This window comes from Cebus imitator, unplaced genomic scaffold, assembly GCF_001604975.1.
Source record: "Cebus imitator isolate Cc_AM_T3 unplaced genomic scaffold, Cebus_imitator-1.0 Scaffold26, whole genome shotgun sequence".
In the NCBI taxonomy this organism is placed as follows: domain Eukaryota; kingdom Metazoa; phylum Chordata; class Mammalia; order Primates; family Cebidae; genus Cebus; species Cebus imitator.
In genome coordinates, this window is record NW_016107341.1 from 4,245,820 (window position 1) to 4,273,219 (window position 27,400).

General features: G+C 32.3%; 1 protein-coding gene across 8 annotated transcripts in view; it reads left to right on the forward strand.

Annotated features, from left to right (window-relative positions):
• PCLO (piccolo presynaptic cytomatrix protein) overlaps positions 1–27,400 on the forward strand; it is a 409,272-nt gene that overhangs the window by 307,747 nt on the left and 74,125 nt on the right. For 4 of the 8 annotated variants that reach the window (XM_037736537.1, XM_037736540.1, XM_017523093.2 and 1 more), the window contains exons 11-16: positions 7,178–7,286; positions 7,824–7,891; positions 9,263–9,477; positions 17,486–17,536; positions 20,624–20,748; positions 23,286–23,312. In XM_037736537.1, the coding sequence (XP_037592465.1) occupies positions 7,178–7,286; positions 7,824–7,891; positions 9,263–9,477; positions 17,486–17,536; positions 20,624–20,748; positions 23,286–23,312 (595 nt within the window). Of the gene's footprint in view, positions 1–5,519; positions 5,574–7,177; positions 7,287–7,823; positions 7,892–9,262; positions 9,478–17,485; positions 17,537–20,623; positions 20,749–23,285; positions 23,313–27,400 lie in introns of those variants that run through there. The other 4 variants (XR_005199165.1, XM_037736538.1, XR_005199164.1 and 1 more) reach the window with 4 other exon arrangements.

Here is a 27,400-nt window from a genome sequence, read left to right on the forward strand (position 1 = left end):
CCTGGGGAGCCAAGACCAATCCAAAGAACCTGGACAACTGCCACAGAGAGGGCCATGAGAGGAGATGTAGGAAGTGCAAAAAGGAAAACTTAGATGACATGATTTCTATGCTTGGGAAAGTTTTACTAAATATGTAAAGTACAGCTATAGATAAGGAAAATAATTAAGAATAAAATGGAAATTTTAGGATCCTAAAGTTCTTTTTAAAATTTCTTATATAAACTTTCAGCTAAAAAATGCATATTTACAAGTTGTAAACAAGCAGTTGTTCCGTGTTTTGCATTCTATCATAGTCATAGTATTCGCTGCAGTAGGATGGAAATAAAACTAGAGCAGTCATCAAGCAAGTACAATCCCCCTGAGGGAGTCAAGGATGGAGGATTAACCAACTTGCTCAATGGCAAAACAACTAGTAAATAACCAAACTGCATGTGAACACAGTTTGATAAGGGTGAAAAGAAAATATCAACAGTCAGCTACCAATGGCAAGATGGCTCATAAAACACATTTTTGATACAGAAAATATTTATCTATATAAATATAGTGTATATTCTGTTTATTAAGAGATAGACAAGTGTTAATTTTTAATGCTAAATATTACACAGAACTCTATTTGAAAGCATTATTCCTATAGTTGGTGGGTAAAAAAAAAAAAGTTTTTAAACCAATTAAGATTTCATTTTCAATAAAATGAAATTCAGAGTACCTTCATTCCAGTACATCTCAAGAAGCAATGTCCTAGTTAATAGCAATTGTTCTTAGGCACTTATTCAGGTTGTCATATAATTTTAAACTGACAACTCAGGTAAATCAGAGAGACAGGGTATATCTAAGGGTACCTATTGAATAGGACCTGGAGAATGGTGAGGGGGCTAGAAGGCAGACTGAGCCTGCTTTGATAAAAAGAAGGTCCATTTTTATACATTTTGGATATCTAGGCTCTATTTTAAGTTTTCTTTGAGCCATAAATACAAAAAGTAAAAATAATAGCAATAACAATAATAAATAGCAATATTATTATGTGATTAGCTCTTCAACACAACAGTTTTCAACTTCAAAATTTTATAAATGGGTAAGGAGAATATATATGTATATACCATGGAATTATATTAAGCCATGAAAAGGAATGAGATCTCGTCATTTGCAGCAACATGGCTGGAATTGGAGGACATTATATTAGATGAAATAAGTTAGGTGTAGAATGTAAAATATTGCATGTTCCCACTCCATATGTAGGAGCTAAAAATGTTGATTTCATAGAGAATAAAATGATGGCTGCCAAAGGCTGGGAAGGATTTGAAGCAGGATATGAAAAGAGGTTGGTTAATGGGTACAAAAATACAGTTGGAGAGAAAAAATAAGATCCAGTGTTTAGTGCGTGGGGGGAGACTAGGGAAGGAACAGCGGGGGATAGGGAGTTGGGAAGGGATAACATGGGGAGAAATGCCAGATATAGGTGAGGCAGCAAACCACATTGCCATGTATGTACCTATGCAAAAATCCAGCATGTTCTTCACATGTACCCCAGAACCTAAAATGCAATAAAAAATATATATAACAAAAAAAAGATCCAGTGTTTAATACACAGTAGAGTGAATATATTTAGCAATAGCATATTAGTCAGGGTTCTCTAGAGAGATAGAACTAATAAGATGTATGTATATATGAAAGGGAATTTATTAAGGAGAATTCACTCAGACGATCACAAGGTAAAGTCGTATGATAGGCTGTCTGCAAATTTAGGAGCAAGGAAGCCAGTAGTGGATCAGTTCGAGTTCCAAAGCCTCAAAAGTAGGAAGCCAACAGCGCAGCCTTTAGTCGGTGGCCAAAGGCCGGAGAGTCCCTGGCAAACCACTGGTGTACATCCAAGTGTGCAAAAGCTGAAGAACGTGGAGTCTGATGTTCAAGGGCAGGAAGCTTCCAGCACAAGAGAAAGATGAAGGCCAGAACACTCTGCAAGTCTGCTCTTTCCAACTTCTTCCGCCTGCTATATTCTGGCTATGCTGGCAGCTGATTAGCTGGTGCCCACCCAGTTGGAGGTGGGTCTGCCTCTCCCAACCCACTGACTAAAATCTTAATCTCCTTTGCCAGCACCCTCACACACCCAGGATCAATACTTTGCATCCTTCAGTCCAATCAAGTTGACACTCAAACTATTAACCATCACAAATAGCTTATTGTATATTTCAAAATAAATATACTCAGGAAAATATACCCTAGTTTTGAATGTCTTATTATCACTAAGTGTGTCTCCTTCTCCTGTAAATAAATATTCAAATACTAATTTTTCCCTTTACCAAAGATTTCCCTTCTTTTCTTTTTACTCCTTCCTCTTTCATCTTTCCTTTCTTCCATTTTTTTCACCTTTCTCCCTTTTTATGTTAATATATAAATAGATCAAAATTGTAAAATGTGAAAAAAGTTAATTTTAAAAATTCCATTTATCTATGTCTTTCTCATACATTAACACTGCCTAACATTAAAATGAATGAGCAATTAGTATAATTGATGTGGACAATTTTATTGGAACCCTGAAGCCCACTTGCTAAGTATGTTTGCTATTGACTCAGCCAGAGGAAATGGCCAAGTTCAGCTGATCATTTGCTGCTGCTGCTAGTACTTTATAGAAGACTCCTGAAAGAGGTTACTCAAATTTGGAAAATTACGCTATAGTCATGATTACTACTCTAAGTGTAGAAAAGATAGCAGACAAATTGCAAATAACTGATACTATACATTTTTAAATTAGGTTTTGGCCTTTATTATTTTTTTCAAGGTCTGCTCTTGTGTGTTTTTCATTTATTCACTTATTAACACATTCATTTTCCTTTGTCTCATTTTATTTTCCCATTCTTCGCTCCTTTTGGTGAACAACTATAATAATTTATGAGATGCTTGATATTCATAAAATATGTAATGATTTATTTTGTATGCATGTTATTTAAATTGACATAAATGACATTGGCCAATAGGTCAGATCCTGTTTCCCAATTGTTTTTAACTTGGCAAAGACTTTAAGATGTATCCACCTTCTGGTGTTAACACCTGGTATGGCCTGTTTCTTTCAGCCTCTGCCAAGTATTTCCATCATGAGCATTCACAACACTCTCAATGCCTATTTTTCCTAATACCTCCACCTCCTCACAAATACATATCCACGAAGAGAATTTTTGGGTGATAGTGTGTGCATGTGCTTGATTTAACTACATTCTGCCAGACTGCCCTCCAGAACAGTTGCACTCGTGCATTCTCATTAAAATAATTACATGTTTATGAATTGTAAATAAGAGGTTGTTTTATCTATTTATAGTCATGATATTCTCACATTATAGAGAAAATAAACCAGAACAACCATCAAGTAAGAATATCTCCTTGATTAAATCAAGGTCACCAATCCTACAGCCCAATCAACACATGGCATTTTATGGTTTTCAAACTTGTCCCAATATGATGACAGTTAGGCAATATATTCTGGCTTCAATTTGCACTTTCTAATCACTAATGAATCTGGGCTTTCTTCACATACTTGCAAAGTTTTGGAACTTCCTCCTTTGTGAATCATCTTTATTTTACTAATCACTTAGATATTTCCAATTGTTATCTAGTAGGCTATCATTTTTTATTAATTTTTATAACATCATAAAGTGTTAGACATAAACAAAGGTGATGAATTATGTAGTGCCTACTACATATGAAGCAGTAGAAAAATACATACAGAGTGAGTATAATGGATAAACGTCATGAGCTTTTGTGTGGCATACGTTTGGATATAGAGTAGTCTGTAAGATTTTTAACTAACTGAATAATTTTAGTCATTAAGATGTTTTCAATGTGATGGTAAATAATAAATATAGATCAAGAAAGAACATAACATGAAATTTTGTATTAAGGAGAAAGGAGTAGCCTTTGCCCATTTAAGGAACATGCAAAATTAAGTAATCCTAGAAGTTATGAAAGCAATTTGAGAATGTTTTATGTTAATATTTTTAAAGTTCTAGAATTATCTTATTATTCTCTTTTCTGTGTTTAGTAGCCTATTAAGCAAGAGACTTTGCAATAAATCCTTTCATCACTGCTACATAGTCAGCAAAACTCCAGACTGTCTTAATTTCCTATTAAAAGCTATTAAAGGCCAGGTGTGGTGGCTCACACTTGTAATCCCAGCACTTTGGGAGGCCGAAGGCAGTGGATCACTTGAGGTTAGGGGCTCAAGACCAGGCTGGCCAACAGGCTGAAATACTGTCTCTACTAAAAATATAAAAATTAATCAAGTGTGGTGGCAGGTGCCTGTAACCCCAGCTACTCAGGAGGCTGAGGAAGGAGAATCACTTGGACCTGGCAGGTAGAGGTTGCAGTGAGCTGAGATCATGCCACTGCACTCTACCTTAGGTGAAAGAGTGAGACCCTGTGTCAAAAATAATAATAATTAAAAAAAGCTATTAAAATAGCTACTTTCAAGGAACATAATTGATGTCTCATCTGTGCACTTTCATACCTGAAATTTGTAATAATTTAAATGTAAAGAAAATATAAATGTTTACTCAAAGTACTATGTAATAAATATCATAAATTAATATGTATACTACTTTCCAGAAAAATCTTTCTAAAACAGTGTAAAAAGCTGTCTTGAGATTTAAAATGCTAACATTCAAACCTGTTAAATGATAAAATACATTATTGGACTTCCACAGAGCATAATTTTCAACAAATTTTTGCATGTATTTTTAAATAGTTTATAGAATTTTACAATTAACAAATAATTTTCATGTATATTTGAAATGTCATATTTAATTTTCACAACTACTAGAACCTCTTTTGAGATAAATAAGGAGTGATTTGTTATATCTATATATCATTCATTATTTTAATATGGCTCATAGAATTTGTAGGACATTAGACAATAGAAAGGGGAATGACTATTAAATGACTATGTTCAGTAGTCATCTTCCCTATGCTGTCTCACTGCGGGCGCCGAGCCAGGATAAAAGAATTGACCCAATCTTTTGAACTGCAGCACTGAAACAACTAGGATAGGAAACTGAGGCGGAGGGAAAGAATTTCCGTTAATGTGTTGTGGCATGGAGCAGGTCATGTAGGTTATGGTGTCAGGTGTGTATCCAGGCAAAACTCTAATTATCTGTTTATTTTTTTCAGAAATTTATTAACCATACTAGTTTTTTAGAAGCATTTTTATTTTTATTTTATGGGATAATTATGTTCTATAAATTTGCCCTTTTATTTTGGGATGTAAAGAATAAACAAGTAAATTCAATTTAAAAAAGCATGAAAATATGTGACTATTCCTTTTCATAGTATGTGCTCCTGCAGAAATGTGACTATGCAATTTCTGAATTCTAACAACTTTAATTTTATTGAATTCAAAATCATCTATTTATTAACGTGCTCTTCTTCCTTATTAAAAAAAAAGTGCTTTATTTTCCTCTTTCAGCATGCTAATTTTTCTTTCGTGGTGTTATCACTGTCTTTTACATAATTTTCTCATTTTGTGTGTACAACAGCCTGGGATTGTTGAAATAAACCTAAGGCCCATCTGAAGATAAAGTTTCCTTGGAGTAAGTTATAGAAAAGTCATTCTTGTTTGTGTTATGTGAGCCTTTTTATGGACTTCTTTTACCATTTGACTATAGTGTAAAAGCTTTTCCCTTACAACTGGTAAATATGCTTTCTAACATATGTCATAATCATTAAAACTTTTAAAGACACAATCATGCCATGTTTAGAATTTCCCATTGAAGCCAATGATGATCAATAGGTAATTTCACATAGGCATCTGTGAAGCTCATTAAAAACCTAATGGTTCAGGCTGGGCACAGTGGCTTACGCCTGTAATCTCAGCACTTTGGGAGGCTAAGGCAGACAGATCACCTGAGGTCAGGAGTTCAAGACCAGCCTGGCCAACATGGTGAAACCCTATCTCTAGTAAAAATACAAAAATTAGCCGAACGTGGTGGCGTGCACCTGTAATCTCAGCAACTCGAGAAGCAGAGGCAGAGAACCTTGAACCTGGGAGGTGGAGGTTGCGGAGAGCCGGGATCGTGCCACTGCACTCCAATCTGGGTGACAGAGTGAGATTCTGTCTCAAAAATAATAATAATAATAATGGTTCAACAGCATAATTTTGATATACAGACATTTTTTCTCAAATAAAGCTGACAGTGCTCACACTTATTTGAGCATTACCTTGGATGGTTTAATCTACTATATACCCAATTCACATTAACCACGCATCAGGACACTGTGAATCATGCCATATATAGACCCTTCAATGATTTTGACAGCTCATATCAAATGGACCAAAGAAGCTACGTGTAAAATGTTGTAATATTAATTGTGTTACACTTTTCTTTTTTTCTATGAAATTATCTTTCTAGATAGAAAAAAAGAAATGACCTGACCAGGCCAAACCAGGCCAGCTACATAATTTGCAAAACCCATTGCAAAATTAAAATGTAGGTTCTTTGTTCAAATGTTATTAAGAATTTCAAGATGACAACAGCAGAGCATTAAACCAAGCATAGGCCTTTCTGAGCTCAGGGTCTTGTACTAGTGCACAAGTCACAGACCCATGCAGCTGCCCTTCCTGTAACATTCCTGCTATTCCTTGATTCAGGAATGTCTGGAATGCAGTGAAGAAAAAGACAGGAAGTAGCATTTTGTTTCATCCAGACAATATATAAGCTACAACGTTTCTGAAATGGAGCTTCACAAGGAAGTCCAAATGACTTTTTTCTACTACTCCCATTTCATGATAAAATACCAAATACATTATTCTAGTAGCTTGCTCCCCACAGGAAAATTATATTGGTGGTTGTAATTGTTTGGTTTTTTTCCTATACAAAATTGATTTAAGCAATATACATTCAATAATTTATTTTATGGCAGTGTGAACAGAATGCATGCGTTTGATAATATTAAATAGATTTTCAAAAGCAAAATTTTGCATGTTGTATTAAATATATTTTATGCATTCAGGTAAGTTAATGAGATCAAACTGCATAATGGTTTTGGTATTAATGTTGCAGAGAACTCTGAACTGATGCTTTCTGAAATGGTGTGCTGAGTTGACTTCTAAATGCAAATAAATGTCTTTGATGCCCTGTGCACCCAGACTAGAAATAGCACACATATGATTTTATATTCAAATTTGTCTTTTTAGGGATGCAAGTATTGGAATGGAATGGAATTCCCTTAACTTCTAAAACATATGAAGAAGTTCAGAGTATCATTAGTCAGCCAAGTGGGGAAGCAGAAATATGTGTAAGACTGTGAGTTTTTCCCCATCTTTTTGTTTCCATTTTTTGGCTATCCATGACTCTTTTAATTTAAAATTGTTAAGGTGGAACCTTTGCCAGTTAGCAAGATTTTCTGTAATTATAAAATAAAGTGAATATAAGTTTTATAGATTTCTCGTGTTTGAAATCAAAGCCTAAAGCATAGAAAGAATTCAGCTAACGTAGTTTCTGATTGTGTCAACAGCCTCTTCCCTTTCATGCTTTTATTGAAACATACTTCATTTAAATGAAAGCCTGAACCCATTTAGATTTCAAGGGTGTGTATTTAAAAATGAACTTACATGTAATTCATAAAGATTTCACCTTAAATAATCATTTTTATCAGCTCTGACTTTTAACAGCATTGCTAATATATATTGGGTTAGGAGGGTAAGCATGCTTTGGAGTTGCTTTATATCATTAACCACTTCTCATTTACCTACTGAAAACAATTAAGGGTAGTTGGAAAAAAAGTGTTCTTTGTCTCGGATTTCCTCAATATCTTTCTTAATGTTTTGTTTTAATTTTTAGGGACCTCAATATGCTATCAGATTCTGAAAATCCCCAGCATCTGGAACTTCATGAGCCACCAAAAGCTGGTAGGTAAACAAAATCTAGTTTCAATGGTGAATAAAGACATAGACATAGAAGTTGTTGCAGAGGCAGATGTGGTTGTAGATGAAGATGTAGACATAAACATAGAGACAAAGATAAAGTTATAGATTTTTTTTACATACTTATATAATTATAGACAAAATCTAGGGCATTGTAGCTCCAGTTTTAACATTCTGGAAAAATACATATTTGGGTGTTAGTCCCCTTAAACAAGTTCACATAAAATCCTTGCTGCATGAGTTCACTGTTTTAATTCTTTAAATATGAATTCATCCTGTGAAAGTAATGCCTGGAGCCATTTCTTTTCAGTTTTACATAATTTTTGGAGCATACTTGATTCTTTTTAGGATAACTGTGTTTAAAAAANAAAAAAAAAAACTTATTCCTGAACCTTCTCATTGCCTTTTTATAAAAAACAAAACTCAACATGTAATTTCATAAGTACATGATGAGATAGATTTAACATCTTTCTTGAATGACAAATATAATCTACAAATTTGTTAGATTCATTGTAAGATTTAAAACATCACTTTTGACTGGGCATGGTGGCCCACACCTGTAATCCCAGCACTTTGGGAGGCTGAGGCAGACAGATCAGGAGATCAAGAGATCAAGACCATCCTGGCCAACGTGGTGAAACCCCCGTCTCTACTAAAAATACAAAAATTAGTTGGATGTGGTGGTAGACGCCTGTAATCCCAGCTACTTGGCAGGATGAGGCAGGAGAATCACCTGAACCTGGGAGGCAGAGGTTGCAGTGATGCAAGATTGCGCCACTGCACTCCAGCCTGGCGACAGAGTGAGACTCCATCTCAAAAAAAAAAAAAAAAACTTTTCCTATGTTTAATAAATTTTTGTTGAGCACTTTCTACTCTTGCAGCCCCAATTCTAGTAATCTGGGTTGCTGCACTAAACAGAATAAACCAAGTGCCAGAGAAATTTTAATACATTTGTAAATGTAAATATACCCATTGAAATTTTCCCCTTAGAGAAAGGGCTGTGTAAAATTTAGGGAAGGAAAAATAGCTAATCAAACAAATTAAGTTCCAATGGATAAAATTGGATTTTGCATCATTCAAACAATTCTCTATGTAAAACATTAAAAACATTTTTCTGAAGACGCAACAGAAACTTCACTCTTCCTCTGTAATTCAGTATTATGTCACTCTTCCCAGAGCCTTGTAGACTTCCTTAGCAATTGATACATAAAAGTGCAATTAAGTTAATTTCATTTTTAAAGTTGAGCTTATTTTATAGGTAATGTTTCACCTTTGTCACCTGGAGCGCACATAGTTCCATGGTATTAAGTACCTATGAAATGGAGAAGCACGTAAATCTATTTCATTTTCTTGTAGTGGATAAGGCGAAATCCCCAGGGGTTGATCCTAAGCAGTTGGCAGCGGAACTCCAGAAGGTCTCACTACAGCAGTCACCACTGGTCCTGTCGTCAGTTGTTGAAAAAGGATCTCATGTTCATTCAGGCCCTACATCAGCAGGATCCAGTTCTGTTCCCAGCCCTGGGCAACCAGGGTCCCCCTCAGTGAGCAAAAAGAAGCACAGCAGCAGTAAGGTGAGGAGTGTTGTATGTGACCTCTGACCCACTTACTTTCTAGTTCTTTGTTCATACCATAGATAAAAAGTAAAATACCATTTTCCAAAGTATTTTTCTTATGATTTCTAATTTCCAGATGATCTATCAAATTAAGAAACTTTTTTTCTCTTCCGAGTACAAAACTGATCCAGATGTATCAAGATGATGTATTTCTACATCTCTTAAAATATTTCCGTAGTTATGAGGAACTTGAAAAATGTGTCTGATACTTCATATTTTCTGGTTCTCTTTGTTGTTGCATGAATCTGAGCTTTGTATATAGAATATTAGCTTTGCATCTTTTTGGAAACACAAAATACATATTACATTAGATTTTATAATTTAAGTAAAAAGTAAAAAGGGCACAGCAATAAAGAAAATTTAAGACAATAACAAACAAGGAAAACCAGTAACATGTTATCACCACTTTGAACTTTATCCTCAATTCCACATTAAGAATTTTTTTATTGATGCAAGTCTTCATTCAAAACAAATTCTTCCAATACTATTGTTTCAAAGTGCTGGGGAATTTAAAAAGAACATAAAATTATTTTTTAACCTTATAAAAAGCAGAGGAAATGTAGACAATTTATAATTTCCCTCATAGATTTGATTCTTAATTAAAAACTATCCCTGTGGTTGATACATACATGGGGGAAAAAAAAGTGTCCTTTTTTAAAACATGAATAAAGGTTTGTCTTTATGTGGTGAGATATATGGGAAGAACAGGCTATATATATATATGCTTAGGTCAAGTGACCAGACATCAAAAAATAAAGTTTGTTTTTTAGCTATAAAAATACAGCAGGTATCACCAAAAAAAAAAGTATCCTTTTATTCAGAAGCAAACAACAAAGCAGGTTAACCCTAATCATTGCATCATAAAATGATTTGTTGTTGAAACTAAATATAGAAAAGCCTCATAAACAAAGTAATTTCAAGGGCTGTTAGACTAAATTTTAAAGTAAGTTTTAACACAACTACATTTTACCATAAGCAATTATGTGCTAATTTTGTATAATTACCTTAGAGAGGGTCTATTTTGATAATCATTTAAAAATAATTCATAAACTAGCCAACTAAAATACTAACATAATTAATACTAAATTCTGTTTCATAGATGTTTCTATGTTATAAAAACATAATTTGAACATATTTGAAGACAACTTCTTTTTAAATTAAGCAATTAACCTCATGCAATATAGCTTATATTTTTAAATTTTAAATTATTTTTAATTAGTAAATAAAACATGTTTATACTGTACAGCATAATTTTTTATTAGTTTTTTTATTATTATACTTTAAGTTCTGGGCTACATGTGCAGATCGTGCAGGATTGTTACATAGATATACACATGCCATGGTGGTTTGCTGCACCCATCCCTCCATCATCTACATTAGGTATTTCTCTTAATGTTATCCCTCCCCATTCCCCCCATTATCCCTCCCCTTGCTCCCCCACCCCCAACAGATCCCAATGTGTGATGTTCCTCTCCCTATGTCCATGTGTTCTCATTGTTCAACACCCACTTATGAGTGAGAACATGCGGTGTTTGGTTTTCTGTTCTTGTGTCAGTTCGCTGAGAAGAATGGTTTCCAGATTCATCCACGTCCCTGAGGCTGGAGGTGATGGCTTACGCCTGTAATCCCAGCATTCTGGAATTACAAAGCAGGCAAAGCACTTGAAGCCAGGAGTTTGCGACCACCCTAACCAACACAGTGAAACCCCATCTCTACCAAAAAATACAAAAATTAGCCAGGCATGGTAGCATGCGCCTGTAGTCCCAGTTACTCAGGAGGCTGAGGTGGGAGCATCACTTGAGCATGGGAGGCAGAGGTGGCAGTGAGGAGAGATCACACCACTGTACTCACTCTAGTCTAGGCGACAGAGTGAGACTCTCTCTCCAAAAAAAAAGCAAGCTCTCACACACAAATATTCTAAGAATTACAATTTAAAAAAAAAAAAAAAGAAACATCAATACATTGTAGAATGGCTAAATTGAGCTAATTAACATGGATTACCTCACTTGTTTTTTGTGGCGAAAACACTTGAAATCTACTCTTCATTCCTCAGAAGTATTTGGCTTAAAATTTTTTTTAAATCTACTCGTTTCACAATTTTCAAGAATATAATGCATTTGCTAATAACTGTAGTTACCATATTGCACAACAGATCTTTTGAACTTCCTCCTAAGAGAAGTTTTGTACCCTTTGACCATTATTCCAATCCTTCCTTTTCTCTTAGCCCCTGGTAACTACCATTCTTCTCTATGCTTCTATAAGTTCAACTTTGTTAGATTCCACATATGAGTGAGATAGTGTGGCATTTATCTCTCTGTGCATGAATTATTCCACTTAACATAATGTCCTTCAGATTTATCCATGTTATTACAAATGACAGGATGTCCTTGTTTTTTAAGGCTAAATAGTATTCTGTTGTGTATATGTAACACATTTTCTTTACCTAATCATCTACTGATAGACACTTCGGTTGATACTCCATCTTGGCTATTGCGAATAATGCTGCAGTGAACCTCAGAGTGTTGGTATCTCTGACATACTGATCTCATTTCCTTTGGATATATGGTCAGCAGTAAGATCACTGGATTATATGGTAGCTCTATTTTTAATTTTTTTTGAGGAAGCTTCATACTGTTTTCCATAATTGATATATCAATTTACATTCCCACCAACAGTGTGCAAGGATTCCCTTTCTCCACATTCTCATCAGCACACACTATCTTTTTTCTTTAGGATAACAGCCATTTTGGCTGAAAGGAGTTGATATCTCACTGTGGTTTTAATTTATATTTTTCTGATGATTAATGAAATTGATGTTTTATATAGCTCTTGGTCATTTGTGTCTTCTTTTGAGAAACGTCTATCCCAATTCTCTGCCTATTTTTAATTCATGTTGTTTGTTTTTCTGCTATTGAATTGTTTGACTTTCTTATATATTTTGGATATCAACACCCTGTCAGATGTATGGTTTGCAAATATTTTCTCACATTCAATAGGTTGTCTGTTCACTCTGTTGATTTAAACAATCAGCAGAAGCTGATTGGGTATTCAGCTTTTTAGTTTCTTGTACTTCTGGTTTTTTTTATTTTTGCTTTTGTTGCCTGTGCTTTTGGCATCATCTTCAAATAATCTTTGCTCAAACCAATGTCATAAAGCTTTTCCCTCATGTTTCTCTGTAATAATTTAAAATTTCAGGTGGTATATTTAAATCTTTAATCTATTTTGAGATGATTCTTGTATATGATGTAAGATGAAGGTCTAATTTCATTCCTTTGCATGTGGATGTCCAGTTTTCCCAGTACGACGTATTAAGGAAGCTATCCTTTGCCCATTTTGTGTTCTTAACATCTTTGTTGAAAGTCAATCGACTGCAAATGAATGTATTTATTTGGGGTTTATCTATTGTGTTCCATTCTATATGTCTGTCTGTTTTTAGACCATACCATGCTGCTTTGATTACTGTAGCTTTGTAGTAGATTTTGAAATCAAATAGCATAATTCCTCTGGCTTTGTTTTTTTAGCTCAAGGTTGCTTTGGCTATTAGGATCTTTTGTGGTTCTAAATGAATTTTAGGATTGATTTATTAGTTCAAAGATTCCAAAGAAATTTTTATACAGAGAGCATTGAATCTGCATATCATGTGGGGTAGTATGGACGTTTTAAGAACATTATTATTTCCAATCCATAAACATGGAATAGCTTTACATTTATTTGTCTTCTTCAATTTCTTTTATCAATGTTTTAGAGTTTTTAGTGCAAAGATATTTGCCTTCATGTTTAAATTTATTAAGTATTTTACTTTCTATAGTAAATGATATCTTCTTTAAGATAAATCCAAGAGTCTTAACCTCAAACATAAAACTAAAAGATTTTGGACTTCAGAGATTTTTATCATATTAGCTATAAGACATAGATCTTGTGTTTTATTTTACTCTTAAACCCTCTTTTTGGTCAATCTTAGTCATTGGGTGCCTTACAACATAATTTATTTGCTTTTTATTTCCAATTTTATTTTTAACTCCTGAGTTATAGACTAATATTTCCAATTGTTTTCTTAATGAAGATATCATTTAAATGATATCTTCTTCATTTCATTTTCAGATCATTTGCTGTTAGTCTGTAAAAATACTACAGATTTTTTATATTTATTTCATATCTTGAAACTTTACTGAATTTGTTTATTAGCTTTACAGTATTTTGATGAGTCGTTAGGGTTTTTTGTATTTAAGATCATGTCATTTGCAAACAGGCACAATTTTACCTTTTTTTCTTTCCAATTTGGATGCTTTTTATTTCTTTCTCTTGCCTAATTGCTCTGGCTAGGATTTGTAGTACTATGTTGCGTAGATGCATATATTTTTCATGTTCTCAGATTTTTCATACATTTAGTAGTTGTTTAAGCACTATTTGTTAGGTACTGTGGTAAGGAGTGGGACACAAGATAAATCCAAGAGTCTTAACCTCAAACATAAAACTAAAAGATTTTGGACTTCAGAGATTTTTATCATATTAGCTATAAGACATAGATCTTGTGTTTTATTTTACTCTTAAACCCTCTTTTTGGTCAATCTTAGTCATTGGGTGCCTTACAACATAATTTATTTGCTTTTTATTTCCAATTTTATTTTTAACTCCTGAGTTATAGACTAATATTTCCAATTGTTTTCTTAATAGCTTCACCTGGAAGTTCTTAAGATGTGACAAATAACTGCTATACAGTTATTTAATTCTATTGGTACTAACACTAATCAAATATGATTTTTTAGATTATATATATATATAACATATCTACATTTTTAATTGAAAAATTATAGTCAGTTGATGCTGACACTCCTGAAGAGAGGGTATTACCTATTCAACTTTATTTATATATATATACACACACACATATACATATATATACACACACATATAAATATACATATATACACACACACACATATAAATATACATATATATACACACACACGTGTGTGTGTATATGCATATGTATATTTGGTTTATCTTTAACATTTAGCAAGTGCAGTTACTTCTTGAAACATTTTTGCTGAATAAATGAATGAATTTAATGATATTTCTTGACCCATCAACTTTTAGTATGCATAAAAGTCAAAACTTTTTAAAATTTTTCTCCAAATCCTGCAATGTTAAAACATTTTTATTGAGAGATTATTAAAAACATTTAGTGATTGTCTGAAGCTTACATATCCAAGAATCAGGTAACATATGTCCAAATATATCATACATTCTTCAGATAATTTAAAGAATTATAGTTTTAACTTTCTGTTTCATTAGATATGAGATTAACAATGTTTATAACATTTATTAATGTAAATGAATATACTAAATCTAAAATATTTAAATTAAAATTAGCATAATTATACACTTAGATGTTTAGAACACAACTGTTAAACATTTTACATATTATTCATTAGTAATTAATTCATTGATAATATTCTAATTTAAATGATTACTTTTGAGTAAATATAGATAAAATAGGAGTATACATTAAAAAAATTATATTTTTTGCTGAATATGTGTAAGATATTGAATTAACAGAATGTTTTATTACCTTGACTTCATGATAAAATACATATATAAAAATATAACTATTTCAAATAATGAATTTGTTTAAACTAATTAATTTAGTTTTTACTTGTTTACCATATTAATTGGTTTAAACTGATTAATAAATGTTTATCTTCAAAATTAGTAGTTTTCTGCCTGAAGCAGTTTTGTATCTAATATTTTGATCAATTTTTCTTCATTCTACCTTTAAAATCTTAATAATTTCCTCCAAGTTATGGGATAAATAATTTAATTAAAATACTTATTAGTTTTGCTAGTTCTGATGAAATAGATTGTTGGTTTCGCAGAGGTTGGTGACCATAACACCCTTATTGTCCAGTAATTTTTTTATGGTACTCTTAGGAACAAAAAAATACCTAAGACAATTCTGTTAAGTAATTATGTTCAAACAACTGAATACATATTTATATCCTAACATCAAAACTTACTAATATTATTTGAAAAATAATACACATAAAATCAAATAAAATACATTCTTTTATTTCATTGTTAACAACTACAATAACATGTCATATCAATACGATATGCATGCATTGTCAGTGCTGCCCAACTTCTCAAACCATGAATCAAATTAGATACTAACATTCACATTACCTGGTCCTCATCACTAATCTCACTAGTTTTCTTGCAGCACATTTTTTAATCACGGTAATCAACCAAAAGCAGCCTCACAGAGATAAAACATAATTGAAAAGAAAGTAGTTTGCTCTAATCTTGAAATGTGACTAAACTGAACTGGTAGTTTGCACAGTGTTCAACAGATGTGCTCTTTTACCCTCATAATTTAAAACATCTCACTGTGTTCAGCACCCCAGGACAACTAAAATTGGATTCATAAGTCATGCCTTAAGATGCAAAAATATCTGATTTGAGGAAGCTCCTAATCTTGAATTAAGATAGAAATAAGAAGCATTCCATAATGTGTATATACTTCAAAACATGTACACAATAAATACATACAATTTTATCTTTCAATTAAAAAAGGAAAAAAGCAAAGAGACATAAGGGAACTCTTGGAGGTGATATATTTATTACCTTAATTGTATTGATGGTAACATGAATGTATTCATAAGTCAAAGTTCTTCAAATTTTATATATTAATTATATTAAGTTTCTTGTATATCCATTATACCTCAATAAAGCTGGAAAAGAAAATTATATATATAAATAGTTCCAGTAACTTGTATGCTACTTATTTCTCTAGATTTAGTTTGGTTTTCATGAAGTATAAATAGTAAGATTATTATTAAATAAATGTAATTGTTCGGTAACTAGCAAACAGTTTATCCTTTGAAGCCAGAACACAGTTTTAATAATAAAGGACATTTTTTTAAATAAATGAGCTGAACTAATTAAGGATATGTAGCCTAGAAAGTTTAATACTTCCTCCATAATTCCACCAATGATTATGTTAATTTTATTCCATAGTAGTTTTACAGAACAAGACTTGGCATAAAGCTGTCTTCTTTAGATTGCTCTCATTTCTAGAATAAAAACATAAGGGAAAAGATACATATATCAAAGTAAATATGAATCTTGAATCTTTCTTTTTTCCATTTAATTAGTGAAACAAGGCCAGTATTACGTATGTGTAGGGAGACAAGGCTTTATTTGTAGGATGGCAAGGTGGCTGCCATTTTAGTACATCTCCTCTCCACACTGATGCCACATTGCCTAAAATTCTTTTATGGATTTGAGGCCATGGACGTTATCTCTCTTTTTGTACAAATATTTCATGGAAATTTAACAAGTCAGCAATCATTTATTCAACAATATATGAATTACTGTACCAGATCACTTACTTAACTGTCTTTTAAGGCTTCACTGGCATAAAGAACTCGTTAAGGAAATGAGAAATTCATATGGGAAGGGACAGAACTACACTAAACCTGTGTGTACTAATAGAAAATGATTGTGTGGGTGCTTCACTTTGGAAGTGGGCAGGGAGGTGCTGAGCATTCAGCAAAGAAGTAAAAGAAGGTCTTTTATACCTTCCATCCTCCTCGGCAGTTCTTGTATAAAACAGTATCTTTTATTTGTTGAATGTATTTTAAACATTACTGTAGAGATCTTTAAAACCTGTAAATACTTTAAGTGCTTTAAACCTAAAGTGTTCATTTTCTTAAGTCATTGAAAATACTGCTGGTATAAAATTACAGCTTCAAAGCAGGCTTACCAAAATGAAAAATAGATGTATGCATCTATAAAATTAAACATGCATTGAGAACTATAAGTAGACACTATTATTCTGAAGCAGCCAAATGGATAAAATATATTTTCCAAGCAGTTGCTCTGTCCAGATGGAAATTAATTTCAGAAGGAAGCCAAAATTCTGTAAAAAGCTTATGAATGTAATACATGTTCTTTAATATTACAGCCTACTGATGCGACAAAGGTGGTCTCTCATCCAATTACAGGAGAAATTCAGGTATGACAGTTTTTTAAACATCACCATTATGTAATCTTTTTTGGTTGTTTTGCCACTGGTTTATTGAAATTATAAACACACTGTTAGGATTTTTCTTATTCTGTAATATAGACAGAACTGTAAAGGAAAATGCAATGTTATAGAGTAGCATATTAACACAAATATATGTTTTATGAAGTCTAATCAGAGCTATGGATTTTTATACTTTGAAATCTGCCTGATACCTTAGCAATGTCAACATGTTTTGTGCCTCAGTTGCTTTATATTTTTTTAATATATTTTAAACATGACAGATTCTCCTGGAAATTAGAAGTTTCTAAATGGGTCCACTGGGTTTTTCCTTCTTTTAAAAATTGCCTTAGAAATTTCTGAATAGTTCTTGTAGAGAAGTATTTTTCATACCATGGGTCATAACTGCTTTGTAATTTATAAAATTAATTTAATAATTTTCATCAGGAAAATAGAATAAAAATGGTATAGATCATCATCTTTTTAAATTCTCTCTGTGTGTTTTGATATTCATATATTTCTAAGTATGGATTATAGGGGAAAAAAAACTTTAAAAACCTACACCTTACATGATACTGAAAAGTAATTTAGAGTAGATAAGAAACAGCATATAGAAAGAATTAACACTGTAAAATAGTGACTAATTGAAAATAGTTATGTTTCAGATGAAAGAGAGTCTTAGCCGTATCTCCCTCCAACATATTCTAGAGGAAATTTTCACAAAAGACTTCACAAAGAACAACAGAAACTTGAATTAATTTGAAGATAAGCATAAAAAAGGGGAGATTATGTTCCTAGGAGTAGAAATAGTACAGTGAAGGGTATTGTTGTCAGAGAGCAATGGTTGAAAAATCAGCTTTGAGAAATAGGTTAAGACAAAATTTAAAAGAACATTGAACACAATCGTAGGGATGTTAGCCACTACATAATATAGCATGATCTCTATTTTTCAAGTATGAGAGAGACTATTTGAAAAGAATGTGTAATGAAAATTAATATGGCAGTGACCTACAAGAAATATTATAAAGGGGAGGACATCAAGGCATAGAAATCAATTAAGTGATTATCCAGGAACCCACTACAAAGCAAAAGTGGAGTGTGAGTGTGGAAATGGAGAAAAAGTGCATAATGTTGACATATTACTAAAAACAAACTAATAGTACTAGCCTGATGACCTCCATACTCCTGATCTTGCTGTTTCTCTGCTATTTCCAAATTCCAAAAAGCCAGCTTTTCGCAAGAACTGATCTTTCTTCATTTCACAAGCAGCAAAGAAAATGTTAGAATTTCTGATTCTTAATAGCCTTCTTTCTCTTTCTAACTTCTTTTAAACTTCTGTCCTTGGTAGTATTTCTTTTGGACCCTGTTTTTTTGGTTTGATTGTTGTTGCTTGTTCTGATTTTATTTTGCTTTCATTTGAGGAGTACAATGTAATTCTATAGTTGAAATTTACCCTACTATTATTCCTTCTTAATTTGGGGAATATTTTCTTAAGGCAGTGATTTCAATTATTATTATTATTATTTTCTTTTAGCAAAGGCTCATTTCAAATGAAACCTTATGTAGAAACCCAAACCATGAATCTGTCAGCACTGGAGTCGCTGTGGTTGCAGATTGCTGGGGCATCCCGTTCTCTCTCAAAGCTGACCCAGAGCAACTGTAGATGTTCCCTAAGGTCATACACAGCAAATTTTGAAAAGCACTCTCTTCGGGTAGCCTGCAAGTTTTCATTTCGATAAAAAATGGTTTGGGTCCTTCATCAGTTAAAAGTGGACTCTAAGGCTGGCAGAGAAAGGAGAGAATGGGAAAGTATTTCTCCTTAACTAAAGATCTGAAAGCTGTTTGAAATTTCAGTGTTATCAATTATAGGTTATTTTATATTCTGTATTTCAGTACCAGATTATAGCATACAGTTACTGCATGATGGCATACCATTCTCAACTTCCCCTTTCTCCTCTTCTTTAATGGTACTTTGCTTTCTTTTTCAATGTGCTTTTATTATGGTCAGGGACTCTAGGCTTTTCTGGATTGAGATAAGCAATTGAAGATGTATTTTCTGCTAGGAAATATAATAAGATCAAAATTATGCTAAAATGAGGATTTATTTTCATTATGAAGTTTTACCTGATGGTATGACTCATTTGAGTTATTCTATTTTAAATATAAATGCAGCATATCTGTTTTGTATGGATTATTTTAAAAGTTAGTATTTTTCTATATGGATTTACCCTTTGAAATGTGGATTCCTTCCTCTCTATTATTTAATAAACAAAAATAATATCAAACAGAATTAAGGTTAATTCTAAATGATGCCAAAAGAGCCTTTCAATTGTAAAATAAAAAATTACTTAATTATTTTAAATTATGCAGTTTTCTCAAATGTTTGTTTGAATTGTATATCTTTTAGTATTCAGCCACAATTGTGTGACAGCCAGCAAGCATCTATAAAGCAATGCCTCTTCTTTTTTCAACTTCTAAAATTAAAAAAAAATTATTATTCTAATATCTCACTCTATTAGGAAAGCAAGTGCCAAAAGGAATGTACAGGTTTAATATCAGATAATGTAACATAAAATGAGGTAATAATCTGTGTATTCTTAAATATTCTTACATTTCAGTACCGACAGCTGTATCTTTAAATAACAATTCTACCTGCTGCTAATTATGCAGCAAAATGCAAATGATATTTCATAATAATTTACCAATTAGTTAATTTCTTTTCAAAATTCTGGGAATTGTTGTTAATAAACATTAACAACATTTACTATTTTCCTAAGAGTAGCAATTTTATTTAAAAATATAACCAGCATTCTACCATATGATCTTCCTTCTAAAGAAACTTTAAACAGGCAAGGTCTTTTCACTGTGGAGAGAATGAGCAGTATGTTTGCTAGGAATTACAATATGCCTAGGAGCTCTCAATTAAATTAGACATTAACTGGTCTGTTTGGTTTCAAATAAAATGAAAATGAAAGTTGGTGCTGCTTATGAGAATTTTTTTGAACCACTAGTAATTATTGAATGATAATGTATAACATGCTTTTAAATACTTATGGAATATTTTTCTGTCTCCTAAAGCTTCAAATTAACTATGATCTTGGAAATCTCATAATACATATTCTCCAAGCAAGAAATCTCGTTTCTCGAGACAACAATGGTTATTCTGACCCTTTTGTGAAAGTGTACCTTCTTCCAGGGAGAGGGTAAGTGAAGTGAAGAAGTATTTCATCCCATGTTTTTAAAAAATAGTATAGTGCTTTCTAATCTTTAATTTCAGTGCCCCATTTTAATTGAGTTTATTATCTTTTCCTTGGTTTTCTCCACATGTCATATTTATTTATTTCCAATTAGTAGATAAGGTAGAATTAAAAACTTATAATTAAGCCTTAAGTGGTTCTGGAAAAACAGTGAGTGCTCATAATAAAATAGCTTCCAAGAGAGCAAATCAGCCTTTCATTTCTGGAAACCACTCCTATGATGACCTATCAGATTGACTATGAAATAATTTAAGGAATTATTTGTGTCAAAGTTAAAGAATTGGCTTACCTTTCAAAATTTATCTGAGAAATCGATATTCAAGGACTCACAAGTTACTGCTTATTTTTATAGGACATACATTTTCCAATATATTGGTTGTTTATTTAATGGCTTCCTGATGTGTCCTTATTTATATGCATATTTCCAAATCACTGATTTAAAAATTATAAACTAACACAAGGTAATATTTGAAGTATTGACTTTGGTAAATAAATTTTAAAAAATCTCTTTGACTCTCTTGTGTGATGTATAAATTATTGATACAAGCAAGTATTCATTGGAGATATTTAACTTTCACATAATGAATGCAAATTGCTGTGTTCTGGTATATAAGTCAGCATACAAGGATGGTTTCAAAACCCTGATTTGAACCCCACAAATTATTATCCTTCATTTGAACAATTCATATCAGCCACATTAGCAAGATGGAAACAAGATCAGCAAATAGAGGTAAAATAGAAAGAACTTTGAGTTGGTAATTTAAAGAAACTGGTTTTATTTTTTATCCATTTTCCTTTTAATTAGGAGATTGACATTTAAATTTTTCCTTTAACTTGGAAATTTTCCATTGTTGCACACAAGTAGAAGGAATAATTTGACCCACCATATACCCATCACTCAGCCTCAGCAGTTATCACCTAGTGACCAATCATGTTTCATTTTTCCTCATATACTCCCTTCATTCATATTATTTTGAAGTAAATCCCAGCTATTATAATTATTTCTGCAAATATTTTAGTATGTATTTCTGAAAAATAAAACTTATTTAAAAATAACCTTGATACCTTGTATAACCACAATTTTAAATTTTTCAAATAATTCTTCAGTTGCTTTATCATATTTTCCTAGTTGATTTGATTATCTAATTGATGTTTAATAGAATATGCTATCCTTCAATAGCAAATTACATATTCCTTTCAAGTACACACAGAGCATTCAACAAAATAGACTATTTTCTAAGACATAAAATAATCTGTGGCAAATTTAAAAGTATTTTAATTATATGAAGTGTATTATTTGACTATAGTTGGTTTGTTTAAATGGGATCCCAATTAGAGCTATACACTACACTTTAATCTGCTGCCTAGTATTTATATCACCAAAGGCAGATCACCAATTTCTTTGAAATTCAGTTTTCTTGTCAACACTGAGAGCCACGGTAGGCAGAATCATCATTTTTAGCTTGTCAGGGGAACCAAATTAGATAATACTCATAAAATAACTTTTAAATTGCCAGACACTATATCAAATGTAGTTCACAGCTTTTAATTTCATCCTTCTCTATATTTTTATCTTAAAACCTTGGAATCGTTGGTATGGTTGCTCTAATTTTAATTTATTGAACATTTTGAAAACCTAATACTTTTATGTAGAGTTTACCAATAGTCACATAGTATATGAAAGGGTGGTTTTGGTTTTATGTTAATTCATTTATATCTATATATAGTAGATGTAACTATAATTTGGCAACATCTTTTAGAGTCTAACAACAACAAACTGATAACTTCATTTTGCCTTTGATTTGGGTCATTACACATTCAGTGTTATTTAATGACAATGTTATGATACAAGGGGAAATCACTGCCAAGGATTTGTCTGTAACTAGCATTTGCAAATGAAAGAATGAAAATAAAGCACTGTTGTTGATATTCTATATTCTCTAATGATATCCTGGAATATCATCTTTTACACAATATGGGAGTACCTATCTTTTATTTATTACAGGATATGTGTCAATTAGAATGTACAGACTTAAAGAACCAGAAAGGACAGGCAGGTAACAAGAATCTGTCAGTCCATTCTGGGATAAGTAACAAGGAACGATGGGAACCATGGTGAAATGGAGAGCAAATACCCCACCTAAAGCTATCCTTATGCAAATTGTCAAACAAAACATCCCTTCTTGGTGAGATTTGGCTCAAAGGCAGCTAATAAGCTGCTCTTATTCAATTCCTAGGTCTTTCTTTCAATTACTTCTGCTTATTAGACAAGCAAAGGCCTTCAAATGTATTACACTTGCAAGATATTATTTTCACTGTAGTTCTAGCGTTATTTTCTGCCTCATGTTATTTATATGTTGTGAGATAGCTCCTCTAGTTATTATTTTCATATTTTCTTTCTTATTTCTGTTCCTAACAATTTTCTTCCTATCTTTTCTACTTTTCTGTTTTATCCTTCACTTTCGCTCTTGGAATCAATGCAGTCAAGTCATGGTTGTCCAGAATGCAAGGTAGAGTTGTTTCTCTTTCAGTGTCAAGCTGTGCTGTTACGTCTTGAGTTACACTTTTTGCATTTTTATGTACATTCACTTGCACTGTGACATGGGCTGTAACCTATTTTTCTACATGTTTGTATCTGTTGAATCATATCTATAACAAATTGTTCTGAGCATATTTCTATAGCTTTAGCAGATGTATGCAATAGAACACAGAAAAATAGAAAATATTAAAAACAGAAAATATGAATAAAGAAATACTATTACTATGGAATTAGATATGACTAAAGTCTCATTTATAATCTGTCCACTAGAACTCATTTAGCTTCTCACATGATAATCCTGAATTAAATTCTCTTGAGTCTTCTATTACAAATAAAAATATCTGTAGTCACTTCTCAAAAGTAAAGGGTGTTCTGGATGTCCAGTGCCTGATGTGTCTCCCATCCTAAAGATAATAGGGGTTTGAACTTGGTCCCTCACTTGAACCTAATGTTGAAACATTTTCATGCCTTTATAACTTCTGCCCCACAGTTTCTGCTATGCAATATAGGATGCCATAATTGGCTTGCTATAGTGTATTGGCAACAAGAGAAAATACCTTTGTTCCCTATAGTGTTTCTAATATAGCTCATAACAAGTTGCCTCATTACACTGTTAACTAAGGCAATTTTTTAGTATATAGCCAAAAGCATTATTTTGCACATCTCTCATTGCATTATAAATTAAATGTGTCATTTAATTGGAAAGGCAAATCATGTACAATCCATAGCAATAGGGTGATGAGGATTTTAATCCCACCCAGATTATTAATGGTACAACATTTGTTTTTGCCTGTGAGATTAAAATTTGACATCTTTACTACTAATGAGCTGTTGCCCAAAAGAGGCTGTTTCTGATTTTTAAAAACATAAATATGTAAATATTGCAAACAATATTATTAGTTACCACAGCCTTGCTATTGCCCAGAAACTTTTTGTTTCCTTACAGCCACATAATTATGGCAAACAACGTAATTGACACTGAGATGGATTCCTTGTTATGGCTAGTTCTCTCATCACAGAACACAATCCAGGTCTCTCAGGCTGATATGCAAAATTAGATTTGTTTCAAAGACTTAGTGTTATTTTAATAACAGATACCTGTATTATTAACCACATTATTCAGAATCTCCCTTTATCTATAGGAAATGGGGGGAAATTTTCAGAATGAGAGATTGTATTTAATTTAGAAAAGAGAATATTTTATCAATGTCAATAATAGCATGTCTTAGATAACTATTTAAAAGATCTAGAAGCTACTTTCTTATATTTTCATCTAGAAATCACTTTCACCATATCTTTGAGGAATGTCAACGTAAGAGGGAATTACATTGACTAGGTACTGACATTGTAAGTTAGACTATGGAAGCCAATGAGTAAGGTCCTTAAGAACTTGGGTTTGAATTTTAGCCCTGTCACTTAGAAGCTGTAAGATTTCTCCAAAGCTATTTCCCCTTCTGCAAAATAGGAATAATAACAGCTCCCTTCCCAGGCTTATTTCTGTGAAATATATGAAATAAATACATCAAAAATGATAAGCATAACGTCTGGCACATAATATGCTTTCATAATGGTAATTGTTATTATTGCTAGCAATGTGTTATTATTGCTACATTTTATGTAACCAATGGTTAGTTATCTCTGCAACAAATAATTCAGAATGCTTGAGCTACTGAATTATGCTAAATTAGTTAACAATACTATATAGAAAATTATACAACTTTTCTTTAATAATGTGATGCATCTTTTATTGTTAAATTTTTTTAAAGTCCTGTTAACTAACTAAAAATTACACTGATCTGGTTTCCTTGTCTCCTTTAATTTCTTCTTCCCACCCTCAATCAATATATTCAAGCTCTGAAGGGCCAAATGTCAGGCAAGTTAAGGTGAGAGGATGACAAGGAAAAGGTCTGAGTAGTGCATGAACTCTATACTTGCCCTTTGATGATTAAGAAATTGGAATGAGCATATATGAAGGGCCTTGCCCTGGTTTTCTCTCATCACACTGTTCAGCAAAGTGAAAATATGTTCTCATTAATGAGATTTTGTTATGAACATAATTATTTTTAGCTGTCATTATACCTGGAAGCCCAATTCCTGGCTGGGCCTTTCTCTAAATAGCATTGGTAGTCTATCAAACTATTTCCTCTGGGACCTATGGAAAGCAGGTACAGGTGTGTGTATTTACAATGTGATTTCCAAAATTTATTTCACTTCAATAGACTTTAATGGAAAACAAAATACAAGTATGTTTTTAGGACCACTGAACAAACATTTATTTAGCATAGTCTATCTACCAGACACCGTGCTGGGTGCAGGGGTTATAGCAGACAATGTAGCCATAAGTCTCTGCCATCAGAGAGCAAAGAGGAAAATAAAATGATAGACAATAAGCACACCATTACACCATTAAACAGAGCTTACGAAATGGGATACAGGTTGTGCTTCTTTCTAAATTAAGAGAAACAACCTCAGAAGAGTAATTTTGAAAAACGTGGGGTGTGTGTGTGTGTGTGTGTGTGTGTGTGTGTGTGTGTGTGTAGTAAGTTTAATAAAGGAAAACCAGATAAAACACTAAAAATGAATACCTTCAATGTTTTAGATAATTTTATAAAAGTAGATAACACCAAAAAAGTCTTCAAATTTCATTATCTTTTCTCAGTTTTTCTTTTGAAATTAAAAAAAATATATGGAAAACTGTTTTCCTGCTGGTTTTGAGTAGAATAATTGGATTTCGAATATTTTTCAGACAACCTTAAAAGCATATATACCTATGCATGACAAAATGGCCAATAAAAACAAATTAATAAAAATAAACCAGTCAAAACTTCAACAGGGTGAACTTTTAGATATTTTCTGATAAGCGCCATGTTCCATCTTTATGTATTGACCTTTTCATTTTCCCTTATGAAGAAACTTCTTTGATTATTAGATATAGCCTAATTGTTGTAATGTTAAATCATTAATGTAATTGTCCCACAGGGAATATAGTGTGTTCACCAGACAAGAAAGGAAAAGGAGGATGAACTACACTTATTTCTCAGCCCGAATTTATGCTCACATTCAAGAATCCCCCTTTACCTGCCTACCTTCAACTTATAAATCCACAGATTTTGATATGACTATTTTGTATAGAGTTTTAAATTGTGTTAAGTGGCAACGCAGCTCACTGAAATCATGTATGAGATGATCAGAACATGGTAGTTATAAAACAAGTGTTATTGAAGAATGGCTCTGTGTGACCAGCTCTGCTTATCAGGAAATGGAAGGGCAAAAAATACTGTAAAGGCTTTTATTGGTGTTTAGGAGCAAGCTGTTTTTAGTTTCATTAATTCTAAAGGCATTGGATGTTTTAGGTCTGGAGAGAATTAGAGAATCAAACTCACTAATATGATTAAGATACTTTATTAAAATGAACATTTCAACTTTTGTCCAATCAGTTTAGTTTATTTCTAAATGTATCTGGTCAAAAATCAGTGTTTATAATGAGTAGGCCTAATTGTTCCACAATATTCACTAAGGATGTACTATTCAGAATTTCCCTAGGCAACTCTAAAGATGGCCTAACTTGTTCGTGATGTACACATGTTATACATAATTTATATTATATGTATACAATAGATATATATTTAAATTGAAGTGGAGAATTTTAGCTTATAAAGAAGACAGACTAGATACTTCAGGTAGTGAAGCATGCAGTTAAGAAAATAGATGGATGTCACATTTTATGATGGGCCTGATCAATTGAGTTCAAATAACATTTAAGAGCAAGGAATCAAATTCCCTGTATTTGAATTCTAGTCCTGCCAGTTAATAACTATGCAATTTTGACAACATGCCTTAATTGATCTGAGCTTCAAGTTTTCTCACCTATATAATGGAATAATAAGTAATACCTGTATAATGGGGTTAATATGAGGATTACATGAGTTAACACATGAAAAGCACTTGGAACTTTACCAGAGAAAAAATTAGGCATTTAATAAACTTTATGCTTTTAATGTACTTACTTTTAACAATGTTTTTCATGTATGAATCAAATATATAATCATATATCAATAC